This window comes from Rissa tridactyla, chromosome Z (genome assembly GCF_028500815.1).
Source record: "Rissa tridactyla isolate bRisTri1 chromosome Z, bRisTri1.patW.cur.20221130, whole genome shotgun sequence".
NCBI lineage: Eukaryota > Metazoa > Chordata > Aves > Charadriiformes > Laridae > Rissa > Rissa tridactyla.
In genome coordinates, this window is record NC_071497.1 from 76,230,113 (window position 1) to 76,251,315 (window position 21,203).

The 21,203-nt window shown below is 41.4% G+C and overlaps 1 protein-coding gene across 3 annotated transcripts in view; it reads right to left on the reverse strand.

Moving 5' to 3' along the window:
• The window catches only part of UNC13B (unc-13 homolog B), a 216,458-nt gene that overhangs the window by 52,714 nt on the left and 142,541 nt on the right, over window positions 1-21,203 (reverse strand). For all 3 annotated transcript variants that reach the window (XM_054185791.1, XM_054185789.1, XM_054185792.1), the window contains 8 exons: window positions 19,787-20,014; window positions 19,342-19,483; window positions 10,313-10,482; window positions 9,296-9,411; window positions 7,303-7,466; window positions 4,938-5,088; window positions 3,894-3,962; window positions 1,020-1,109 (listed from right to left, as the gene is read on the reverse strand). In XM_054185791.1, the coding sequence (XP_054041766.1) occupies window positions 1,020-1,109; window positions 3,894-3,962; window positions 4,938-5,088; window positions 7,303-7,466; window positions 9,296-9,411; window positions 10,313-10,482; window positions 19,342-19,483; window positions 19,787-20,014 (1,130 nt within the window). The remainder of the gene's footprint in view (window positions 1-1,019; window positions 1,110-3,893; window positions 3,963-4,937; window positions 5,089-7,302; window positions 7,467-9,295; window positions 9,412-10,312; window positions 10,483-19,341; window positions 19,484-19,786; window positions 20,015-21,203) is intronic.

A 21,203-nucleotide genomic window follows, 5' to 3' on the forward strand; every position in this document is an offset into this window, starting at 1 on the left:
TATTTCTTCACAAGTTTTATTGAATTTTAAAGCATACCAGAATCCGTAGGGACATGCCAAGCAATAGGCCTTCTCCTCCTCTTGCAACAACAGTTCTTTTCGTTATTTCATTGTTACGTTGCTTTAGAAAAACACTGCAGGGTTACTTTAAACTAAACAGATAAGCGAACATCACCCTGCAAATAAAACTATAACCTAAGACAATTCTGATATTGTCACTACCTCTGAATTTTTCGGAGTATTTCTATGAAGCAAACTTTCAATACAGACATATTGTCTGAATTAACACTTTCAAAATAAATTTCTAAAATACCATTTACCCTAGGGCTTAAGAGTACGATTTTAAGCTCTTGCTCAAATAGGTCAAATTGAAAATTTGCTTTGTTTTTGATAAAATAAAAATTACTAAGTGACATTTGCTAGCATAGAACAGTATTTTTTTAAAAAAAGTTTAGAAACAAAAATCAGGAATTAAAAATAATCTCATTACACATTGCTAGACCAATAAACTTAACTACAGAACCAGCACGTTAGCATTCATAACAACTCTCTTGGATGTCTACTGAGAGATGCTACCCCATTTTAGTATCTTACCCTCCAAGAAATAAATATTAAAATATTTACTAGATAAAAGATGGTGAAGAGATGGTAGTGGCTGATAAATGTTGTAGACAGTTTTATAGGAAAAGCTTCTTCATGTTATTAACAAAAGTAAATTATCTTCCTAAAACCAGACCATTTTCTTTTTTCCTTCTTTTTTTTTTTTTTTTTTAAATTATTTTGTGCCGTATTTATGACTGAAGAACCCCAGGGAAAAAAAACCAGCTTTCATCTCCATGCTGCAAAATACAGTGAAGCAGAGATAAAATTTGGATGTTTATTACATGGTCAGCAGATGATCTCCATTTTCCTTAAGTATATAAAGCACAACGACATGAAACAACAGTTTGAAAATGGGAAAACAACTCTTGTGGCAAAAACTGCAGTGGCTCCATTACCATCCCCACCCGTAACACTACCTTCATTCTGAAAAAAGTGATGCTGGTCAGCAAGTCCACCGTAGACTTCAGGTCCTGCAGCCGTTCGCGGCTGCTGGCTGGGAAGTTATTCTGTTGACAAAAAAAGGGAAATCGTGTTGGAAAGCGCAGTCAGATCCATGCAATGCTTCAAGCATGTGCTAAATAAGGAAAGCGTCTTGGAAACATTTCCTGCTCGAGAAGCTTGTACCAGTCAAAACAATGCTCAATAAATAAGGCCTTTTTGCTGCAGGAGCTTATCCGTTTGCTTAATTAAACAGCTTCTCCTATGAATGTAAAGTTTGTGGATGCCAGGAGACTGACAACCCTTGTCGGCAGGAGATCTCTCCACGCCTGTAGAAGGAGCAGGCAGGGAGCAACAGCCTCACCACCGGCAGCCCTGGCCTCCCCCCTGAGGTTGCTTGCATGTGCCTTTTGCCTTGTGCACTCACCGCTTGGTTTTTGGCTTCTCTTCGGAGACGCCAAGAGGTGTGGTATATTAGCAACCTCTCCAGAGAAATAAACTGGACTAAGAAGGGAAAATGACCACTGTTCCCTGTAACGAGTCATTGTAACCACTCAGTCGCCTGTCAGATCCAATCTGCAAGATAAGCAGTGCCTCTTTCCCTCGAATGCATTTACTTTACATAGTCTGCCCTCCACCCTGCTGTCCTTAGCCGTGGTTTCCTCTTCCACTCTCTGTATTCCGCTGAAATAAGCGGTCTCATTGTCCCTTCTAGATATGATACGTAAGTGTGCATGTATACACGCATGTAAATACATATGTTGAATGCAGCAAGCTTTGCTTCTTGTAAGAGATTGTTCCCTTTCTGACCTCAGGCACTGTGCCCTTTCCTACATTCCCACTCTTTCCTTCCTGTGTCCTTTAACATGTTCATGTTCCCCAGCATGGTCTTTCTGATGTGATTGGTTTTGCTACAAGTAAAATAGCAAAGGCAACCTTCGCTTGGACAGTCTCTTCATATTTGCACGTTCAAAAATTTTTAGAGACAAAGGTAAAAAGGGCAGAGGGGAACCAGTTTTCATTTATTACTGAGGACTTGGGAGAAAAATATGCTGTCTCTTGGCAGCAACTGAGTATTGCTGCAGTTCAGTTAACCACTGCAAGCAATTTAATGCTCTTTACAGTCATTTGTAGATGCTTGTTCCTAGAAAACTCTCCTTTTAAAGTTAAGTTGTCCACACATGGACTCTCTAGCACTCAGGGTATTTACCAAAATCAAAGACCCAGTTCTGTGGGTCAAGATTTATAAACAAACCATTAGATGAGTCTTGGGGACTGAATACATATTCTTGATTAGGAATAATAATCAGGAAAAGATAACTTTAAATATACTGAAATTCAACCTCCTCTATGCTTATGTCAGCTAGCAACCAAGCAACAAAAAGAACACACAAAATAAGTGCACTTGCTCACAAAGTCTTTTCAAAATAACTATTTTGAGGGTGACTTGGAGTTATTCTTTAAAGATCTCCATCTCTCCTCTCTCACTCCCAGAGTCTGCTACCCTGCCCTGGAAGGAACACATATTGGTTTGACACTTTCTTTTTGACAAATCCACACACTGCTTGTTATTCTTTAAGTGCTTACAAATCGCTTGGTTAAAACAGTGGAGGGAGGAGGCTTAATCTGGGTAATTTAAGTTGTAAATTGCCATCTCCTCTCTTGAAAGGTGGAAACTAACACCTTTTTCTTCCAGAACTTAACCTGCCCTTCAGGGGTCTTAAAATAATTAAGAGCTCCCAAATTGTTTCAGCCATTTCTCTAAACATACAGTCAATTAGATTAACATCTAAATTATTTAAACTACACAAATCTCTTCTGGTCCTTTATGTAAGATCTTGACAAGGTTTAGTTGCATTAGCCACCGGAAAGCAGCTTTTATTGAAGATGACGCAATCAAAACCAGCATCATCACTACAGCTTCCTATTGCCATGTGTTGATAACTTTCCCTCTACTACCCAGCGTAACAGTGCTCTCTTTAGACCTTCTCTTACTAGTAATGTAGTTTTAGAATAGCTCTTTATGCAACATTCCTTTTATCTTCTTTTGCACCTTTCCCCTTTTCCTTTTTATTCATCTTCCTAATGCACTTCTCCTCTTAGTCCGCTTCTATTTCCCTCCTCTGTATGCTTTATGGTGTTTCAAATAAATGCACTAAACCAAGCTCAAATAAATAAATCAAGTCAAAGCTCAAATTTTGCCATCATTTTTAATTTTTTCAATGAATTAGTCACTAATTAAAATAATATATCAAGGAATTAAACACAAAAGTCACATGGTAAGACTATGTTGACTCTGGAGTAGCAAAGAAAGAAACTAGAGGGTTACGAACCCTGATGAACTGATGCCGACATTTGAAACTCAACTTCCCCATATGCTGAAATGAGGGGGATCTGAACCTGAGAGCACATCTTGCAGAGTCAGTGACAGTGATTTGAGCTTGCCAGACCTAAATTAAGTGACAACATGGCTGCAAGTCCTCTAAAAGATTTCTGTCTTACTATGGGAGAACGAGTCTGTTTTCTCTTTGTAGAGGATACCTGAAGTAGCTGATAAGAATAATTAAAATTAATTAATCCAATTCAACTTACATTTCGGGGAGAGTATCAAGAGATGAGCATAGCCCACAATTCTTAAGTTATTTCAGATGTCTTGAAGTTAGAAGAAAAAAACATGGTTTAAGTTCTATCCATGAGGAATACAAAATTGTGTATTTGAGCAACAAGCTTGTGATGACAATTCCTTAAGACATAAACTAGCCAAACCGTTAGAAAGGTAAGAGAAAACCAAATGGTGCGTTTCCCCTCTGCCCACCAGAATGCCTGAAAGGATTCTGTTTATTCCCACTCACCCTGTACATTGAGAGATCAATACGAAGTGAATTATGAAGCTGGTCCAGAAGCTTCACAAATCGTTCTTTCTGTGGAGCAGAAAACACCAATAAACATCACATATCACTACTGTCCAGTCAATGTTCACAGTAAGCAGCAGGATATCAGGGAATTTGTCTCAGATCTCAGGAGAGTGGGAGGAAGCAATGTGGATGCATTGTATTGTGCAAACAGTATTTTCTTTCGATTCTTGGATTTACTCTTATACTGTAATTATTTCTGAAGTCTGTGTCACATTAGAAGTGTCAGAAAAATAGGCCATTTTCACTCTGAAGCAGAAGCAGAACAAAAACCCCTCTTATTTCTAGTCTGCAACTTGCACCAAACTTATATTTAAGAGAAAATATTTATTCAGAGAGGACTAAAGGAAAAGGCAGAAAAGGGTCTAATGCAGAACAGCTCCAAAATCTTATCTAGTAGTTCAGTCTTCAGTATCACAGCCTTCTCGTGACTGTCTTCTTGAGGTCAGGTCTTTCCACTGGATTCTGCTTTGTCATTGTGAACACCACCTCATTCAATCTATATATTCTCAGTCTGATGGGAAGTACGAGCTTTTACAAATACTTTTCCAGCACGTTCAGCTCCACCACATGTTATACAAAAAACATTTGAACCATTAGGGAAAAAGAGTTGTTTTTTTTTCTTAAAGCAGTTGCTGTTTTTAAAAACAAAGTTCTGAAACAATCAGATCGCACAGTATATTTTATAAACAGCATCACCACGCAGAGTTTAATATTATTTGCTCATTTCCATACCATCTGTGCTCCAGTGCAATTTGAACATGAAAAGTAAACATCTCAATGCATTACACTGATTAATATCTAAAATGTGTGATGATGACTACAATTAAACTGTGCTCTTTGTCTAGTCTAGAAGAGCTCCACAGCTTCCAACTCCTCAGATTTAATATTCCTTAAACAAAGCAAGTTATTTATTGAAAGGCAGAAGGACTGTAGGCAAATTAGATAAATCCAATTGTTCCATCACCAAACACGCAAACATACCCCAAAATTGGAGGCTGCAAAGCGGTCCGAAGCAGACACATTTGTGGAGGCAGTTGTGTGCGCATAATAAGCATTGATATTGGCAAGTAAGGTGCTCATCACAGCTGGCACGCCTGGGCACATGTATTTAGAGGAGAGACATGCAAAATGCCTGCAAAAAGGACAGTTCTGTAAGTCATTCTGGTCTCTTTTGTGTAGCACAACTTGACTCTATCTCCTACTCTAGCTGGCACCATGGAAGTTATGTTTTTCTCCCTTTCTGTAAATCTCCAGCATCTAAAGGGTTTTTTTCAGAAAGATGCCATCTACACAACAGATATGCTCAAAACAAGAAAAATCTGCACCACAGCCCTTTCCAGATCATAAAATGGCTTCTCAACTATTTGCTGCCAACAGCTTGCGACTTAGGTGATACCCTGGGTCCTGATGCCAATTCCTAGAACCAAGCCTGACACAAGGAAATCTATATAATTTGCTGACACTTGAGGCAACCGCAGGTCCTGAGGTGACATGAAGCAGCAGCAACTGGAAAGCATTCAAGCACAGTGATATCACATGCTAGTATTTCTGTGCTGCACTGATACGTGATTCCTTAGGGCTAACCCTTCCAGCCTGCAGGAAGCCTGCACGCTCATTTGCATTTTCCCATTTAACTGCTCTCATTAAAGCACAAGGAACCTTCCTGCAGGAAATCTCAAAATTATGCCAGAAGCATCCAGGCTTGTGAAATGATTAAACAATCAAAGAAAATCTGTTAGACATAACGGAAAAAAAACCCCTAGAGCTTAAGAGGTCTGGTATTACAGGACATGGCAAGTAAAGTTCATTGCAGCAGAGCTGGGCCATTTCTAAGCAGTCGTTTTACAGCAGGAATGCTCACTGAGGTCCCAAACTAAATTTGGGAACTATTTTCTGAATGTAGCTTTCTGCCTAAGGGACTCATCACAGACACTAGCTTCTGTGCTAGTTAACCCACAAATGATTATAACCTAAAAAGCTCCAGTGAGAGATTTTCACAGGAATTCACAAGTCATTATTTCAGACAAACATGATAGTGATGCCTGAATGTTAACTTGCTTGCTACCTGATACTTATGTACCAATTGGCCATTTAGGCAGTTCGTAAAGACAGACACATAAAATGGCTTTGTTTAGCTTGAAGAAGAGAAGGCATGAGGAGCAGGGATCTAATCAATGTCTTGACTACTTATCAGAGGTGGGAGGCTTAGTGAGAAGATTGAGCCAGGACAAAATACTTTTAGAAGAAAGATTAAAAGATAAGCAGCAGTATGCAGCAGTTACAACATAGAAAATTCAACGTAGAATTTTCAAATTTGGATTTCAACTTGGAATTTCTTCCCAAGAGTAATGCAGCCTGAGGACACGAGCCCAGAGAGGTGGTGGGTCTCCATCCGTGAAATTTTCAACAAACTGGAAGAGGCCCTGACCAATCTGGTCCAACTCCCAAGTTAGCCCTGCTATAAGCAGGGACTAGATCTCTGGAGGTACCTTCCAATTCTTTTCCACTTTGGCTTGAATCAATAGGCAGGAAAGGTGCTTGCAACTTAACGTAGAGTACAGATCATAGCTTATCCAAGCACCCAGACCCCAAACCTTTCAGCTTCTAACTTGAAAAAGTTCACTTTTGTCTGCTATATTTAATATTATATTTGAAATAAGAAATGAGCTAAGCATAGCACTACTAGTGCTTTTCCTTAAGAGGAAAAATGGCTAATCCCAAATCCAAATATAAGTATAGTGACAAGGAAAACGCGCTTTGAAGATCAAGAACTGCGTGAGCCTGGCTCCAAAGAGGACAAATCAGTAGCTCCATTACTCAGACTTCCTATAAATGCCTTCAGCAGCACCTGGGAAATTAGTGACTTCAAAGGACTGTATCAATTGCCACAACAGACACCTAGGACAAACACTTTCACAAAACCTCTTCCCTTCTCACATCATCAGAAAACTTCAGTGGGATCCTTGGACAATATTTTTTTAACAGAAAAGTGCTCAGAGATTTTAGAGTTTTAAAACAGGAACGGCTCAGCTATCAATAACAAAATATGGTCATTCACACTAACAAAGCTGGTATAATTCCTGAGAATTAGTTCTAACAGTGCTCACATGAACTGCTTGGATAGCTGCTTAATTCCAGTACTTTGACAGACATTATTTTCTAGACTTTGAGGAAACCAGTGATTCAGAGACAGGCAGTCTCTTCCCACTCACCGTAAGCCCCATAAGTAGCAGCTGTCACTACCAAGCGTTCCATTACCAACATACTTGATTTTCTAAATATTAACAGTCATATTAATTAGTTACACCAATTATCTGCGCTAAAGAACACAAGAAATGCATCTTACGTCATGGCCTGGTATATTGATTCAATGCCGTAACGCATTGCAAATTCGTCCACGATCTCTTGAGCTGTCTCATCAAAATACACCTTCCAGGCATCATCTCCTTTGGCATCAGGGATCTTCACCACCCCACTCCCTTGCACATCTGTGAGATGGTGAAAGAGGTTCTGAAATACAGAACAGGAACGAAATTATACGTGAGGCTGCTGAAGCCTCCAAGTGAGCTTCATGAAGAGCTTGGAATTGCTGAGAAGGTGGCACCAACACAAGTTTCTGTGCTCACCTCCCTCTTTCTTCCCCCCTACCCACTGTGTATTTTTCTGCTTTTACCTTTTCTTCTTGATTGCTCCTAGCTGAATTTTTTGCATGCATATCTACAACTTTTCCCAGTGATATTGTGAACGATGCAGAGGAGTGCTTCAATGCAGTGAAATCACAGACTAATTAGTTTCCTGAAACCTACACATTTCTGTCCTCAGAATGAAATGCCTTAACATGGACAAGCTAGACGTAACAGCTCTGTATCAGCTTTGTAATTATTATTATACAGCAGAAAGGTTCAAACAGATTTATTTTTTTCTGAAAAGGACATCCTTAAGATCACCCCTTGCATTATTATTCAAGATAACCTTTCACTTTATCTAATGCTGCAAAGGCTTTCAGCTATCATTGCTGTGCAGAAATTGCATGCTCAGTTCAGTGGGATTCTCAGTAATCCTCAAATTCACATCACTTACAGATTCATCAGCCTTTCAGACAGCTGGCTCCCTGTAGTAAGGGATGCAAAAGTCTAATGATCTCATTAGGAGCTAGAGGACTCTGCCTTACACTACTATTTGTCCTGATTAAATTATTCTTGCTGTAAATCATCTTCATTTTATGATACACAAATGAAAGAAGATGATACTTAAAGAGAGACATATTTGCAAAAAAGAAGGGCAGCAAGTGATCACACATGTTCAGAAGGAAAAATAATGAAACAGCTTACCAGACAGAAGCCATCATTGAAATAAAAAACACAAAATATGTATTGAAGGACACAGCATACTAAAAGAATTCTACTGATGTTTTTCTAAGCTTTGTATCTCCTTGTTCCCTGGTAAGGCCAGAAGACACCACAGGGCTCATCTAACTCAGCATCGGATGAATGTTATTCCCATAGCTGAACATTCCTCTGTGTGATATGTCTGTCCTTACTTTCTAATCTGAATTTGTTTAAACCTCACTGGACCTCATGATATTCTTGTATGTCAGGTAAAAAGGACTCTGACTACTCTTCCTTATTGAGTCACTCAAAGACTGACCTGCAACCTGCCTTCTCTTTGATAGGTAGGCTAGGCATCAGGCATCTCTCTGAGACAGGGTTTTCCCTTTTGTCATTCTCACAAGTCATCTTTGGATTTCTCACAACTTCTGCAGCACTGCCTGCCCAGCTTAGTCCACCCTGAGACAGGTCAGTACCCAGTAACCGCAGCTTATCTTCTGTTCCCCAACAGTTGTTCATAGCTACACACTGGTGCAGCGTCACAGAAGAATTTATAACACCAATATTTGCATCACTCAACAACCAGAGTCAAAGCCGTCCCCAGATCAGAATTTACTTATCAAGCATTTTGGTATGCCTTCTCTAAAGCAGACACAGATACAGTACATGCTGAAAACATCGTTCAAGGAAATTCAGAGGCTTCTCCACGTTAAACCTAGGGGGGACTGTGAGCTGGACCAATGCGTGATCTCTGCCTGACAGCGGCACAGCTGTGACAGTGAGACAGACTGAGCCAGCCAGCCCTCAGGGCAGGGGAGGCAGCCTAAAGCATTCTTTGCCTTCCTGACAAATGCGAGTCTGATGATTCAGCGTGTTCCCAGGCCTCCAGAGCAGGGGAAGGAAAACTCATCTAGGGCAAGGAGGAGCATTTCGAGGAAATAAAGGTCAGAAAATTGCTTCTTCAAGAAAGAGAAGGGACATGGCAACGTCTGAGCTGAACACGCTTCTTACCTCATGAAGGCAAGTGTACTGAATGTGATATGGAGCCACCTTCTCCTCGCCTTTGATCTCCACACTGATTTGCAGGCGAATAGCCCCAGACACTGCAGACTTATCTGTTCGCTTCTCTAGAAGGAAAAATCATCAGCAATTACATGCATTTTTCATGTTCAGAGCAGAGCCATCTCAAGTTAAGAACACTGGAAAAGAAACTGCTGGAAGCTCAGGCTGAGCTTGTGATCAGAGTCACCATTGAGAAAACTTCCTTACTTTTTTCTTTCAAAACATTGAATACTAAGTAGGTATCAGCAAAACAACTGCCATGATACACCCTCAATATGAGGGTGTATCTAGCTAGAAATATGTACATTTCTAGATGTAAGCTAACCTTTCTGACAGCAAATGTGCTATAGGGTCTTGGATTCAGTCTGCTGAACTAGAACCATCATGGACACATCCCTTTTCTGAGAACAGAACTGACATATGTGGAATTTGTTCCTGACTTCACTACAGTCCTGAGCTCCTGGGAATTGCTGGTGCTCCCTACCAAGAAGACTTTGGACCTCCTGTGATTATTACTATGCCTGTCAATTCAGCGCCATCTGGTTACTTGCCAATACTTTCTACAACACTATTTTGGTCACTGGGAAAGGTCTCAACAAATTCGCAGCCCAATGCAGTCCTCTTGCAGTTCTTACAGACTGTTAAAATGCTTGTGTCAGCACAAAAAAGGGCACAGGACAGGAAATGTCTCCAGCACAGGTGGACTACAACCCTGCTCCAAGCATTTACCCATTGTACTTTCCAATGCCCAACAGGGAAAACCCATCACCCTTCTGACATGTTATACGCTTCATTTTAACTGCTGCTCCACAGCACTATCATATGCCCCTTGAAATCATGTAGGGGTTTTTTGTTTCATTTTTTGTGTTTTCTTTCTTTCTTGCAAACTGCCCAGATGCACCCAAGTGTTCTTGAACATTCTCAAACTAACATGTGACATGTTTTCAATCCCAACGCCGTGCTCACCAAGGTTGTACCACACATCCATTTCTCCACTTAGAGTACGGACTTCAATGATTGTCTGCCCCAGGAAGTCATCCGACTCGCGTTTCAGTCTCTGCTTGACGCGAGACTTGATGTCGTCATCTTCATCCCACACTCGCACCTTGATCCGGTCAGAGGAATTATGGCACTCACTGCAAACGAGACAAATGTAATGCTAAAGAGTACACAATGCAGCCAACATTTATGTGCTACATGCTTCACGTTCCTCTTCACCCACTTGTACAATGGAAGAGGGAGGCATTAATAAAATGTAAACAAAGGCCTATTTTGTAGTGTCTGATAGGAGCTACACAACAACTTTTTGGTGCACTATAAATGCTCCTATGACATGGTAGATACTGCACTTCAGATGCATGCTGAAGGAGTGTCCTGCGCTGAGTGCCACCACCAACTTCAGACTTGCTGAGTGGCTGTGACTCTCCTGCTTGTCCTCACTCTCGGCAGCAGCTCCCTGAACTTGGGAATTCTCTTCACTCTTTGTTGGTTTTACTGTGAAGCCCACAAAATTCTGGTGATAGCTAGGCTGGTAAACTCCTCATACACACCCTAAAAATGCCCAACAGCATCTCACCGGTTTCTGATAGCTCTTCCCCACCAATCACCTGCCGTTCAGCTGTAGGCGTTAAAGGCTACTTGTGTTTATGCACGTGCAGTATCTAGACTAGGACAGTCAAGGCCTGTGACAAACAACCTTCATGCTGTTTTCTAATGAAAGATAAATAGCTCAGGTGGAGGTAGCTATCTTACTTCAAGATAGTCACAAAGCAGTAGTGCCTTAACGTACAATACATTACAATCAGATGATACAAACACTGCCTGTGTGTGGGAGGAAAGGGTGGGATACAGCAGTTACAAAGTTGGTATTTAATTACTAGAATTGATTATGCCTATTATTCACAGCTCAGACTGATACTTTGTGCCCAGGGCAGATCACGAAATACATTTGCATTTAAAAAAAGCAGTTTACTGTTTGCTGAATTGGCACCCAGCAGCCTAATAATACATGCGCAGAGTTTGCGGCCTCCCTCTTTTTTTAGGTGTTGAGATGCCTTTCGTAGAGACAAACAGGGTCCTGGATATCAGAAGTGGGTAGAAGAACCTTATTATAAGAGCTCTGCTCATTTACAGGGCATGCAATACAATAAAGCAATTTGAATGCTCATATGAGACCATGACAAGGGTGATTACTCACCATAACCACTACAAACGTCTGCCCTCAAGGAAATAAAACCTATGAAAACAGGCAACTTCTGCTGAAGGCCTGTTTTCCAGCCTTTTTAACATTAACATGCTGCATCTGTTGCTAAGCAACAGGGAGAAGGAAGAAATGGGTCAGAAGAGATCTGCTAAGCCTGGTCAATAAGATGTGGCAGTGACTGGTATTTGCATGCTCTCTATCAAGAAATCTTTTGGGCTCTTTTTGCCACCTTTGTGATTCAGGACTGTTTAACAGATGTCCATGCAGCTCCTGCTGATTTTTCCCGTACAGAGGAACAGCTAGTAATTATACGGAGAAAGTTAGAGGCAATTCCACGCAGTCCTGATCACGGGCAGAGAGCATCGCTGTTCCCTACCTTCACTATGCAATCAAAGCTGTATTTAGAGTTTAGAAGAAAGAAAGTTAAACGTTTCTCTCCTGCCTTTATTCACCCTTTCTCCTCCTCTACTTCACGGATGTCTTCCTTTAACAAAACCATGCTGCAGGCATTCAGGAGCAGGGAACGCTTGGACTGCTGCTCTTTGTAGCTCTCTCATTCATCCAAGTGCATTGCCATATCTACCAGCAACACAGCATAAGCATGTAAAGTAAATCCTTGGTTCCTGACACGGTGTACTAATGTACATCCTGGCAGTTCAGTGGAGACTGAGTGTTCAGAAGTGCACGGGTGCCTAAAAACACAGATTGGCACACAGCACCATTTACAAAGCACCAGTAGGTTAGCTCCCGACTTCTTCAGATCTCACCTTCTGGCACATCAGTTCTTTGCTGGTATCACTTTGATCCTGTTTCTTTGCTACCTGTGGTCAGAAACCTGCTCTTTAGGAAAACATTCACCATTTAGACCTAAATCACCTCAGGCAGTCCCACAAGCTATCATCCTTCACTTGGCTGCAGCAGCATAACACACTGCTAATGCTGCAGGAAACTTTCCATTAGCATTTACTGAGCTACTGAAGCTTCTTTTTTACCATACCTTTCTCTGTTGTTTTTAAGAGACTGCTCAATTCATATTCCTTACATTGCTCCCACGCCAGAGAGTGAGCCTTATCACCTCCTCACAGGTGGTGATAAGGCTCACCCGTAAAACATCACCATCTAAGTCTGGAGGAACCACAGTCCTTGCTTTTGGTCAAGCAAGACAGTTCTGTCAACACCAGTTCACCTGCCAGAGAGCACCTCAAAACAGAACCATGAATACTGGGGCACTTGGGCTTGTTGGCTGATAATAGGCTTTCTAACTAATGAGAAATAGCTTCCAATTTGCTACAGCATCATGATTTCACAAGACTGTGTCCAACAAGCTCTGCAGCTAGAAACTTTCCTCTTTGTTGATACAGGAGCCGGCACATTTCTAAAGATGCCTGCCCCACTTCTTGCTACATTTTTGTGAAGCTTGGTCTCACTGTGTGCACACATACATTGGTCCAGTTTCCCACAGCTGATCTCCCACAGCTTTTCCAAGAGGATGCAGAGAGAAGAAACACTCCATGACCTCATTGCAAGGAAGAAACTACCGAATGCTTTCAGGCCCATTTCAGAGTGCAAGTGACTGAAAACCAGGTTCCCTTTGTAGATGGCTCAGGAATTGTTTCTTCCTTTTATATCCATATTGTCCTGATGTTTGCAGTGGTGCCATTTTTATAAAGAACTAACTTTTACACTTCAAGCTATGAAATAAAGTGAAACTTCCAAGAAACATCACACCGAATTTTTAAGAAAAATTAAAATAAAGTAAATTGTAATTTTTTTTTCCATGAAGCTTTTCTTCCTGAAGCCAGTGGTTGCAGGAGCAGTGAAAGCAGCTGAGCTTGGTTCTGCTGGCTTGCTCTCTATCCCACTCTCTGCCTCCATCTCTTCTGCCACGTCTCCCTTTCGCCTTAACCCAACTTGGAACCACCGGTTCCCCACACACATCCCCTGCACTGTCAATACTCTGCACTGTCAATACTCTGGCCTCTTCCCATGCCCAGTGAGCAACCGGGCTGAGGGGAAGCACTCCAGCACACAAAGCTGTAGTTAATTCTGATCCACGCGCACAGTGGCATGCCCACACACATGCTAATTGGTATATTGGTGGCTAAACAGAACAGGCAACTGCTGAATTTACACTACAGTGCTTCCCACAATGAAGTTAGTAAATTGTATCCTTCTAATCTAGCTTCAACTTCCACCAAAAAAAAAAGAAATGCAGAAAGTGACTCTTAGTTCCGAGGTGTCAGACCATCTGTAAAGGTTGGTCCAAATTGGCTCAGATGATGCTAGGGGGCTGGGACAGAGCATTGCATGTGCCTTTTATCCTCCAAAAGTGGAGAGAAAGAAAAAGAAGTGTCTAAAAATGACAAGAACACCACTTTTGAGACAATGATTCATAGCTGGTGAGAGGTGGGATGCCAACATGACCTTATCACTTCACATGCCCATTTCACATAAACATGTTTCCTTAAATTATGTTGTTTTCTCCTATTTTCTGCCTGAAGAACAGGAGAGTCCAGAGGCTGCAAATGCAGCTAGAACTCCACTGCGCTTGGCAGCTCCCAGAAAGGGAGACAGTCTCCGGCTTGTGGAGCTGACAAGCTAATAAAGACAAAAAGCAACAAGTAGATGTAGTAAGTATAAACAATGGAAGTGAGGGAGCAAAGGCAGCTACAATATTTTGCAGATTTAAAAGTAGGTCAGTCAAGCCCAGAATTAAGTAGTTTCATTGCGTTTTGATATTTTTAAAAAAAGTTTGTGGTTCAAAGAGTCTAGCGAGTATCTATATGGACATATTTTGTGAGCAGTTTCCTTTCTGCATCATGGCAGATGCAGCTCTTAAGAAGGGCCTGTGAAGTTTCACAGTCCAGTGTAGGGCACGTTTCATGCAATGGTGGACAAAAAAAAAGTGCAGAGCTGCTCACAGAAACAATGGGTGAGAATGCAGGAGGTGGGAAAATGCACAGGAGAGAACAGATCAGCAAGAGTTTAGGACCTGTGATCATTTTAGGAGGAAAGTTTTGCTTTTGAGGAGCAAAGCTTCAAAAAAGAGCAGAGCTATTTTCTGGAAAATCAGAAAGGAAGGAGCAGTTGTAGCAAACCAGTAAGAGAAAGCCAGTAAAGAGTTATAACAACATACAGAGATGGAGCAGAAAAAAAGTTGTCTATGAGAAACGGTCTGGCTGAAAAAGCAGGAAGATTTGCATGTGGTTCAAATGAAGTGTCTTGACATGGCAGGGTCCAGCTGGTGGCTCTGTTGTGGCCAACCTCAATGGGAAGAGAAGGCAGAAAACTTCTCAGGACACACTAATTTTTAAACAATACCAAGTCTCCTCTATTAGGGAGAAAAGAAGGACAGTGGAGAAGACACCGAGGGCAAAATCAGAGTGGTAAGAAAACGCAGCTAAAATGCTTAGCAGCTCAGAAGTTAAGCACGACAGCACAATAATATGCCCTGAGATCCAGCTGTTGCTGTCTAAGAACAAAGAAATGAATTTTCTGTTCTTGCTAGCATGAAGCTCTTCTCTTAGGGGAACAAGTACAATCATTTTGCTGTTACCCAATGCTACGACACCAACTGACAAATTAATGGTGTGGCTCTCCTAACTACAAAGAGCAGATAAAGTGATTCTGAGCGTTACATCCTTAGCTACATTAACTCAGCTTCCCAACAGGCGCTTGCCACAAGGCATCAACTCCACATTCAAATTTAAATTTCACACTGGTAACCGAGCAGGGAAACAAGCGGGATTTTATCAGAGTGCCAGTTTCGGTATCTGCAATACCTGGAGAATAAGGAAAGCACGACAAACTGAATGGCCCCTGACATGCAGTGAAGGGAGGCTGAGGGTGACGTTTATAAACACTGTGGTCTCAGAAGGGGAAGTCTAAAAATCAGCTTTGGAACAGTCACATATAACCACAGAGATAACTGAAAGATGCTGAGCTTGATAACAGTCTCAGCAGCTGGAAGGAAAATTGAGGAATCGAGTAGAGCTTTTGGGTGACAACCCAGTGGTTAGCTACGCAATAGCACCATTCCCACAGGATTAACAGGAATGTATATCGTGTGGGGCTCTGCATGTCCTAGTAGAATATTGATTATCTGCTAGCAGGAGGCACTGCATTTATTTTAACTCAGTTACTCTTCTGCGGTGAGAGAGAATAAACAGGCCTCTTGCAAACTCTTCAGTGACAATGTAATCTGTTCCAGGCAATGATTTCACACCCACCATTCAAAGCTTCAGACACAGCTGTATTCAGACAATACAACTAAGGGGATATTACTGTAAAATGAATGAGTCATTTTGTGCCTAGGCCAAGAAAAACAGCAATGTCCTGTCTGAATCCAGTAACTTCTAGTGCTCACGGTCATTAAAGACTGGGGAGCTTCCTGAATAAAAGGTACAGACTAGCAGCCCTCCAACTGAGCCCAGGGCTCTCACTTTATAATGGAAACTTTGTCCTGTGGTCAAGTTTATTCTCCTAAACACCATCTGCTATTGTTACCAGTTCAAATGGATGCTCAGCTTCAGCCTTTACAAAAAAAGATTCTAGGAAGCCAGTATTTTCTACTGACAGTCTAAAACACGTCTAAGTGGGGAATTAATGTCTTGTTCTAATTGCACTGAATATTGCAAAAATATCTTCCCTCTAATATTACTGGGCTGTTTCCTAAGGAAATGAGAGTTACACAGACTTGTTAGAAGGAAAGCTTCTATGTTCCAACAAATTTTGTGAAAAAATTATAGCTAGATGGAGAAGAGAAACCCAGACCAGCTGCCATCCCTGGAAAGTCTGCAGCCACCCGGCTCTCATGTACCATCCAATACAGACCACTCAGAACCAACGGGAGGTAGGACACGCGCTGCCTTCTGTTCAGCCAGAGTTAAGGGCAAGGGAAGAGAGCTGAGGGCACAGAGGAGAACTCTACAGGGCAAAGCAAGGGAGCTACCTATTAAGAATCCTCATCAGAGCTATAGGAAATGGACCTGGGATTACTGTAGAAGGGGGAAGGGATGTAAAGCAAGGGAAGAAGGCTTCCTTGCTCACTGAACAACAGTTCTGTATTGCAGCAATGGCTGGTGTCCCCCATCAGGCTTCTTCCTGCCAAGCACCATACATATGTGGAGCCTTTGCATCAAGCCTGCAAAACTTTGAACTAAGCAGAAAGATCAACCCCTTATATTTTCATAGTCTTCAAACTCCAATGAAAGATACAAAAATCTCTCTATAACAACACATTTCATAAAGCAAAGAGATAATTTTCAGGAAGAAACAGGACCGGCAGTCACTTGCTCAGACAACATGAATATGCTTTAAGAACTGGTCATTAATCTAAGCAGATGCCTACAGTGACACAGGCTAGTAGTGACCTAAATAGCACTTTTAATGGAAACTTAAAGTGTTTTCAACATTGTCTTCTCTAAGATATGGTCCTAAATCTGGACTTCCAAATTGGGTCAAGCCTACCACAACATTTTTTTTCTGAAAATATATAGAAAAGGAACAAAGTCTATTCAAGGAGAGGTATTTAAGTTAATATACTTTTCTATCCATCACTGTAAATAAGCACAGAAAGACTATTTGAAATAGGTTACTGCAGCCTTAAAAATTTTAAACCTTATTTAAGCTGTTTTTAATACACTTTACTGCATCTGTAGAAGGAATTGTATCACTCAGCTGTACATAGTCTGCCTCAATTCATGCCATGGATTACAATAACAATGCTGCAATTATAATGACTGATGCACACAGATTTCTGGCTCTATATCCAACCTTTGAAAAGACACTGGAATTGTGATCGTTTAAAAAACACTGGGCACCTAATGAATACCAGCTACAAACAAGTCTGTCCAACAAGCCAAGCAGAAAAGGAGCAGCAATTGCTAACCCACCCATTAGTTAGTGACATGACCTCTCTCTACTCACAAATCTAGTGAGCAACATTTTGAACACCAAGCTGTTCATGTGCCTGCTGCAAGGTAGGTGTGCAATAACTACCAGCACACCACCTTTCTCCCACTGTAAGAAATCAACTTCATTCTAAGAAACAAACACACACAACCCAATCCTTTAAATTTGACTCTCTCTTGATTGTCCTGACAAAATCTTCTAAAAAAGCTTGGTACGTAATGGGTATTTTTGGCCTGCATATGTTGATTTAAATTTCCATTTGATTATGGGGTAGAAAATTTCAGAAATTTTAAGATTTGTAAGCCGAAAAAAAGATCTATAAATGCAAAAAAGGAAGATGGGTATGTAAAAATACAGTGCTGCATACACTTCTAAATGATCCTCTCCTCTTCCAGCATAAAGTGAGCTTTGACTTCTACTAATGAAATGACACATTGATTCCAGTACTGAATGCTCTCCTGCCATCGATCTGGACACCATGCTCATTTCCTCCATCTCCCCTTGCTATTCCAAGGCAATTAGAACAACGACCTAGACATAGGTAAGATAGAAAGTATCATCAACACTAATGCCCAAGAGCATATTATCTGCTGAATCACAGACATGGTGATAAAATCTAAACAGTTCACTGTTAAAACTGTGACATCTATCACGTTGTGCTATCTATCTTTAAACACAGTTGTTGAAGCTCCTAAAATTAGAAGGGAACACACTGCAAATACCATGGTAACTACTTGGCATGGTAAATCAAGGTCCCTAAGGCTCCCACACAGACTTACTGCTATTGTGACTAGAGTTATCCAAATGGCACCTAAGCATACTTACTACTTACCAAGCAGTAATGTTACCTTGGATTAAACTAAGAATAAAGCCAAGGGTTTACTCGCTCAAAATAGCGCCGAGATTTTTCTGACGTTAATGAGTAGCTCAAAACTACTTTAAAAATAATTTTGTTTGTACTGTGCGTTGTAAAGACAAAGCTGGGCTGATATAAGCCTGATTTTAAAACACAAATTTCAGTTTGCAGAGAGAGGTCCCTCTAAGCAGTTAAGTAAAAAACAGGGAAGAGAAAAAAGGAACAGGAGAGAAGGTACAAGGGAAGAGATTATACATTAAAGGAAACAGATGTCTGAGGTTGAAAGAGACCACCCAGAATCTTCAGAAAACGCTTGCTGGATTTCATGTCTCCATTTTGTTTTATAACATGTTCAATGATAAATTGAGGGCACTGTTTACTTATTCATTAAAAGCATGATAGAATAATACATTCTTCAGCCTTCTGAGAGTAGTTGATTTCTAAAGAATTGTGCCTCCAGCCTTTGCTTTCAGTTCAGACATGGATACATTGCTCATCTTGAAAGCAGATAATCCCTTGCGTTATTGTTACATTGATTTTCCAGAACTAAAAAGGGAGACTGCTAGTGTCACAGACAAGTGACAGACAACTAACTACCTTTAACCTTTGTTGGTCAAACACCAGTAGCAGGTCACAGGAAGTTTGCTTACTCTTAATATAAACTTTACTCTTTCATATTACAAAGAATTTTGAAAGTATGTCTATTAGCCAGGAACAAAAGTCACTGAGTTCAAGATTTTCCGACTTCTTTAGCTTTCCCTACAAACATCAATATGAAAGTGTTCACAGAGCAGACAATTTATATATACACAAGACAGACAGATGAAATGGACAGGTGAGCACTATGTACATTGTTAAAGATATCAAGCCTCCAGACACACACACACAACACTGAGTGGAAATGAAACGGTCATACATTACAGCTGGTGTGGGAACGCACACTGACAGAGAAGACATAGCTGTCAAAGCGCAGATTGGACAAATGGGCAAAATGGGTCTGAGAGTCCTTGTCAAAGCACTTACAAGTAAAACTTCTCTTCCCAAACAGGGTTCAGATTTCCAAAAATCGTTTTTGTCCTCTTCTTTGTTTTACCCACTTGAACAGTTACATATGGATCGCTGGACCCCGTCTTGTCTTTGGCCTGCAGGCCCTGAGCACACACCACTGGAAGGAAAAGAGAAGGGTTACCACCACCATGCAATAAGACAATGTGTCTGCACACCATGTGAACCAGCAGCTCAGAATGGCCAGAGAAATAGGAATATCACTCATGAGAGCTTTTCTGATGAGCTTGTGGTGTACCACAGTGTCTGGGGTAGAAGTATCTCTACCTGCTATCTCTACATTAAGCAGAAAGAGACACAGGACAGAGAGCCCTTCCTTTCCATTCTTTGTAGCTTCACACCAATTCTCTATTACCTTAGGCTCCCAAACAAGTCCAAGAGAACTCATGCCTCCCTCACTCACCCGTGATCGTGATCTTTGCTGACCATTTTGAGGTGCCATCAAGCACACTCTGCTTCACTGTCTTCATCTGCTGAGCATGTGTCATTTTGCTCTCACAGAACACATCTCTGATCAAGTCAAAGATCTCTGGCTTGTTCCGCTCCCGGATTTTCATGCGATCCTTCATAGCCATGATGAAATTCTGGGTTCGATCTTCAGCTCCATGCTTTGAGCTCTTCTCCGCTGCTCCTGTGCACCAGAAAGTACATGATGCTCATCAGAAACAGACAAACACAAAGTCATGTTTCACTGAATCTGGACAGCAGGACCGAAACCACAAGTTACCCTCCTCATGATGGCTCTTGCTATTGAGTTTTATAGTCAGAACTCCCCCCTCATTTCAACATACACACAAGAGAATCTGGACCACTCAGGGCTGGGAGAGGATAATGGAAGGGAGTGCTGAGACCCCTCTACAAGCTGGGACCAGGTTGTTCTCCTGACAACAGGCTTGAGTTCAATACCCCTGCAGCTGAGGAAGACCCGGAAATGAGGTTCTTACTTGTAACAGCATATATCATCATGCCCTCTCCTCTCATCACCTTGCTTTGAATAAATAAATCCCTGTTTGGGCGAGTGCTAAGAAGAGGACATAGGACCTGTATTACAAACAGTATCTATGAGCTTGTCTCAGTGCTGCACCTCTGCACCACAGTGTTGTGGTTCAGCCCCAGCTGGCAACTAGGACCATGCAGACACTTAGAGAGTTCCTCCCTCTTCCCCCCTAAAAGGGCCTGGAGAAGAAGGAGAAAAAGAGGGGAAAGGAAAGGGGGAAAAAAAACCCTGATGGGTTGAGATAAGGGCAGTTTAATAGAACAATAACAGAAACAGGAAAACAATAACAACAATAATAATAATGGTAAAAGAACATACAAGATAAAGTAATACAACACAAGCCACTCTCACTACCCGGTGAACTGGTTGCCCAGCCTGCCCCTAGAAGTGATCCCTAGAAGTGACCCAGCCCCCAGCCAACCCCCATTTATGTACCAAGCATGACAGCTATGGTATGTTCCATTGGCTGTTCCATCATTCTGTCTATGCTCCCTCTCAGCTTCTATGGCAAGCCTGAAAAAGTCCTTGTCTAGTATAAACATTACCTACCAACAGCTAAAGCAATATACATTATTGACATTGCTTTCATACCAAATCTGAAACACAGCAACCACTAGAAAGAAAATTAACTCTATCCCAGCTGAAACCAGGAGACACAGAAAAGCAGATGGCCGACAAAAGTCAGCATTTCCTAGTGATGTGCACCACAGGACTCCCCATTCACTGCACAATCTATGTCCTGTTCTTCTGCTGGGAACCACCCTGTTTGCATGTGGCATCAAGCTGAAGGCATCCAAAGTGCCTCTCTGGATCCCACTGTATT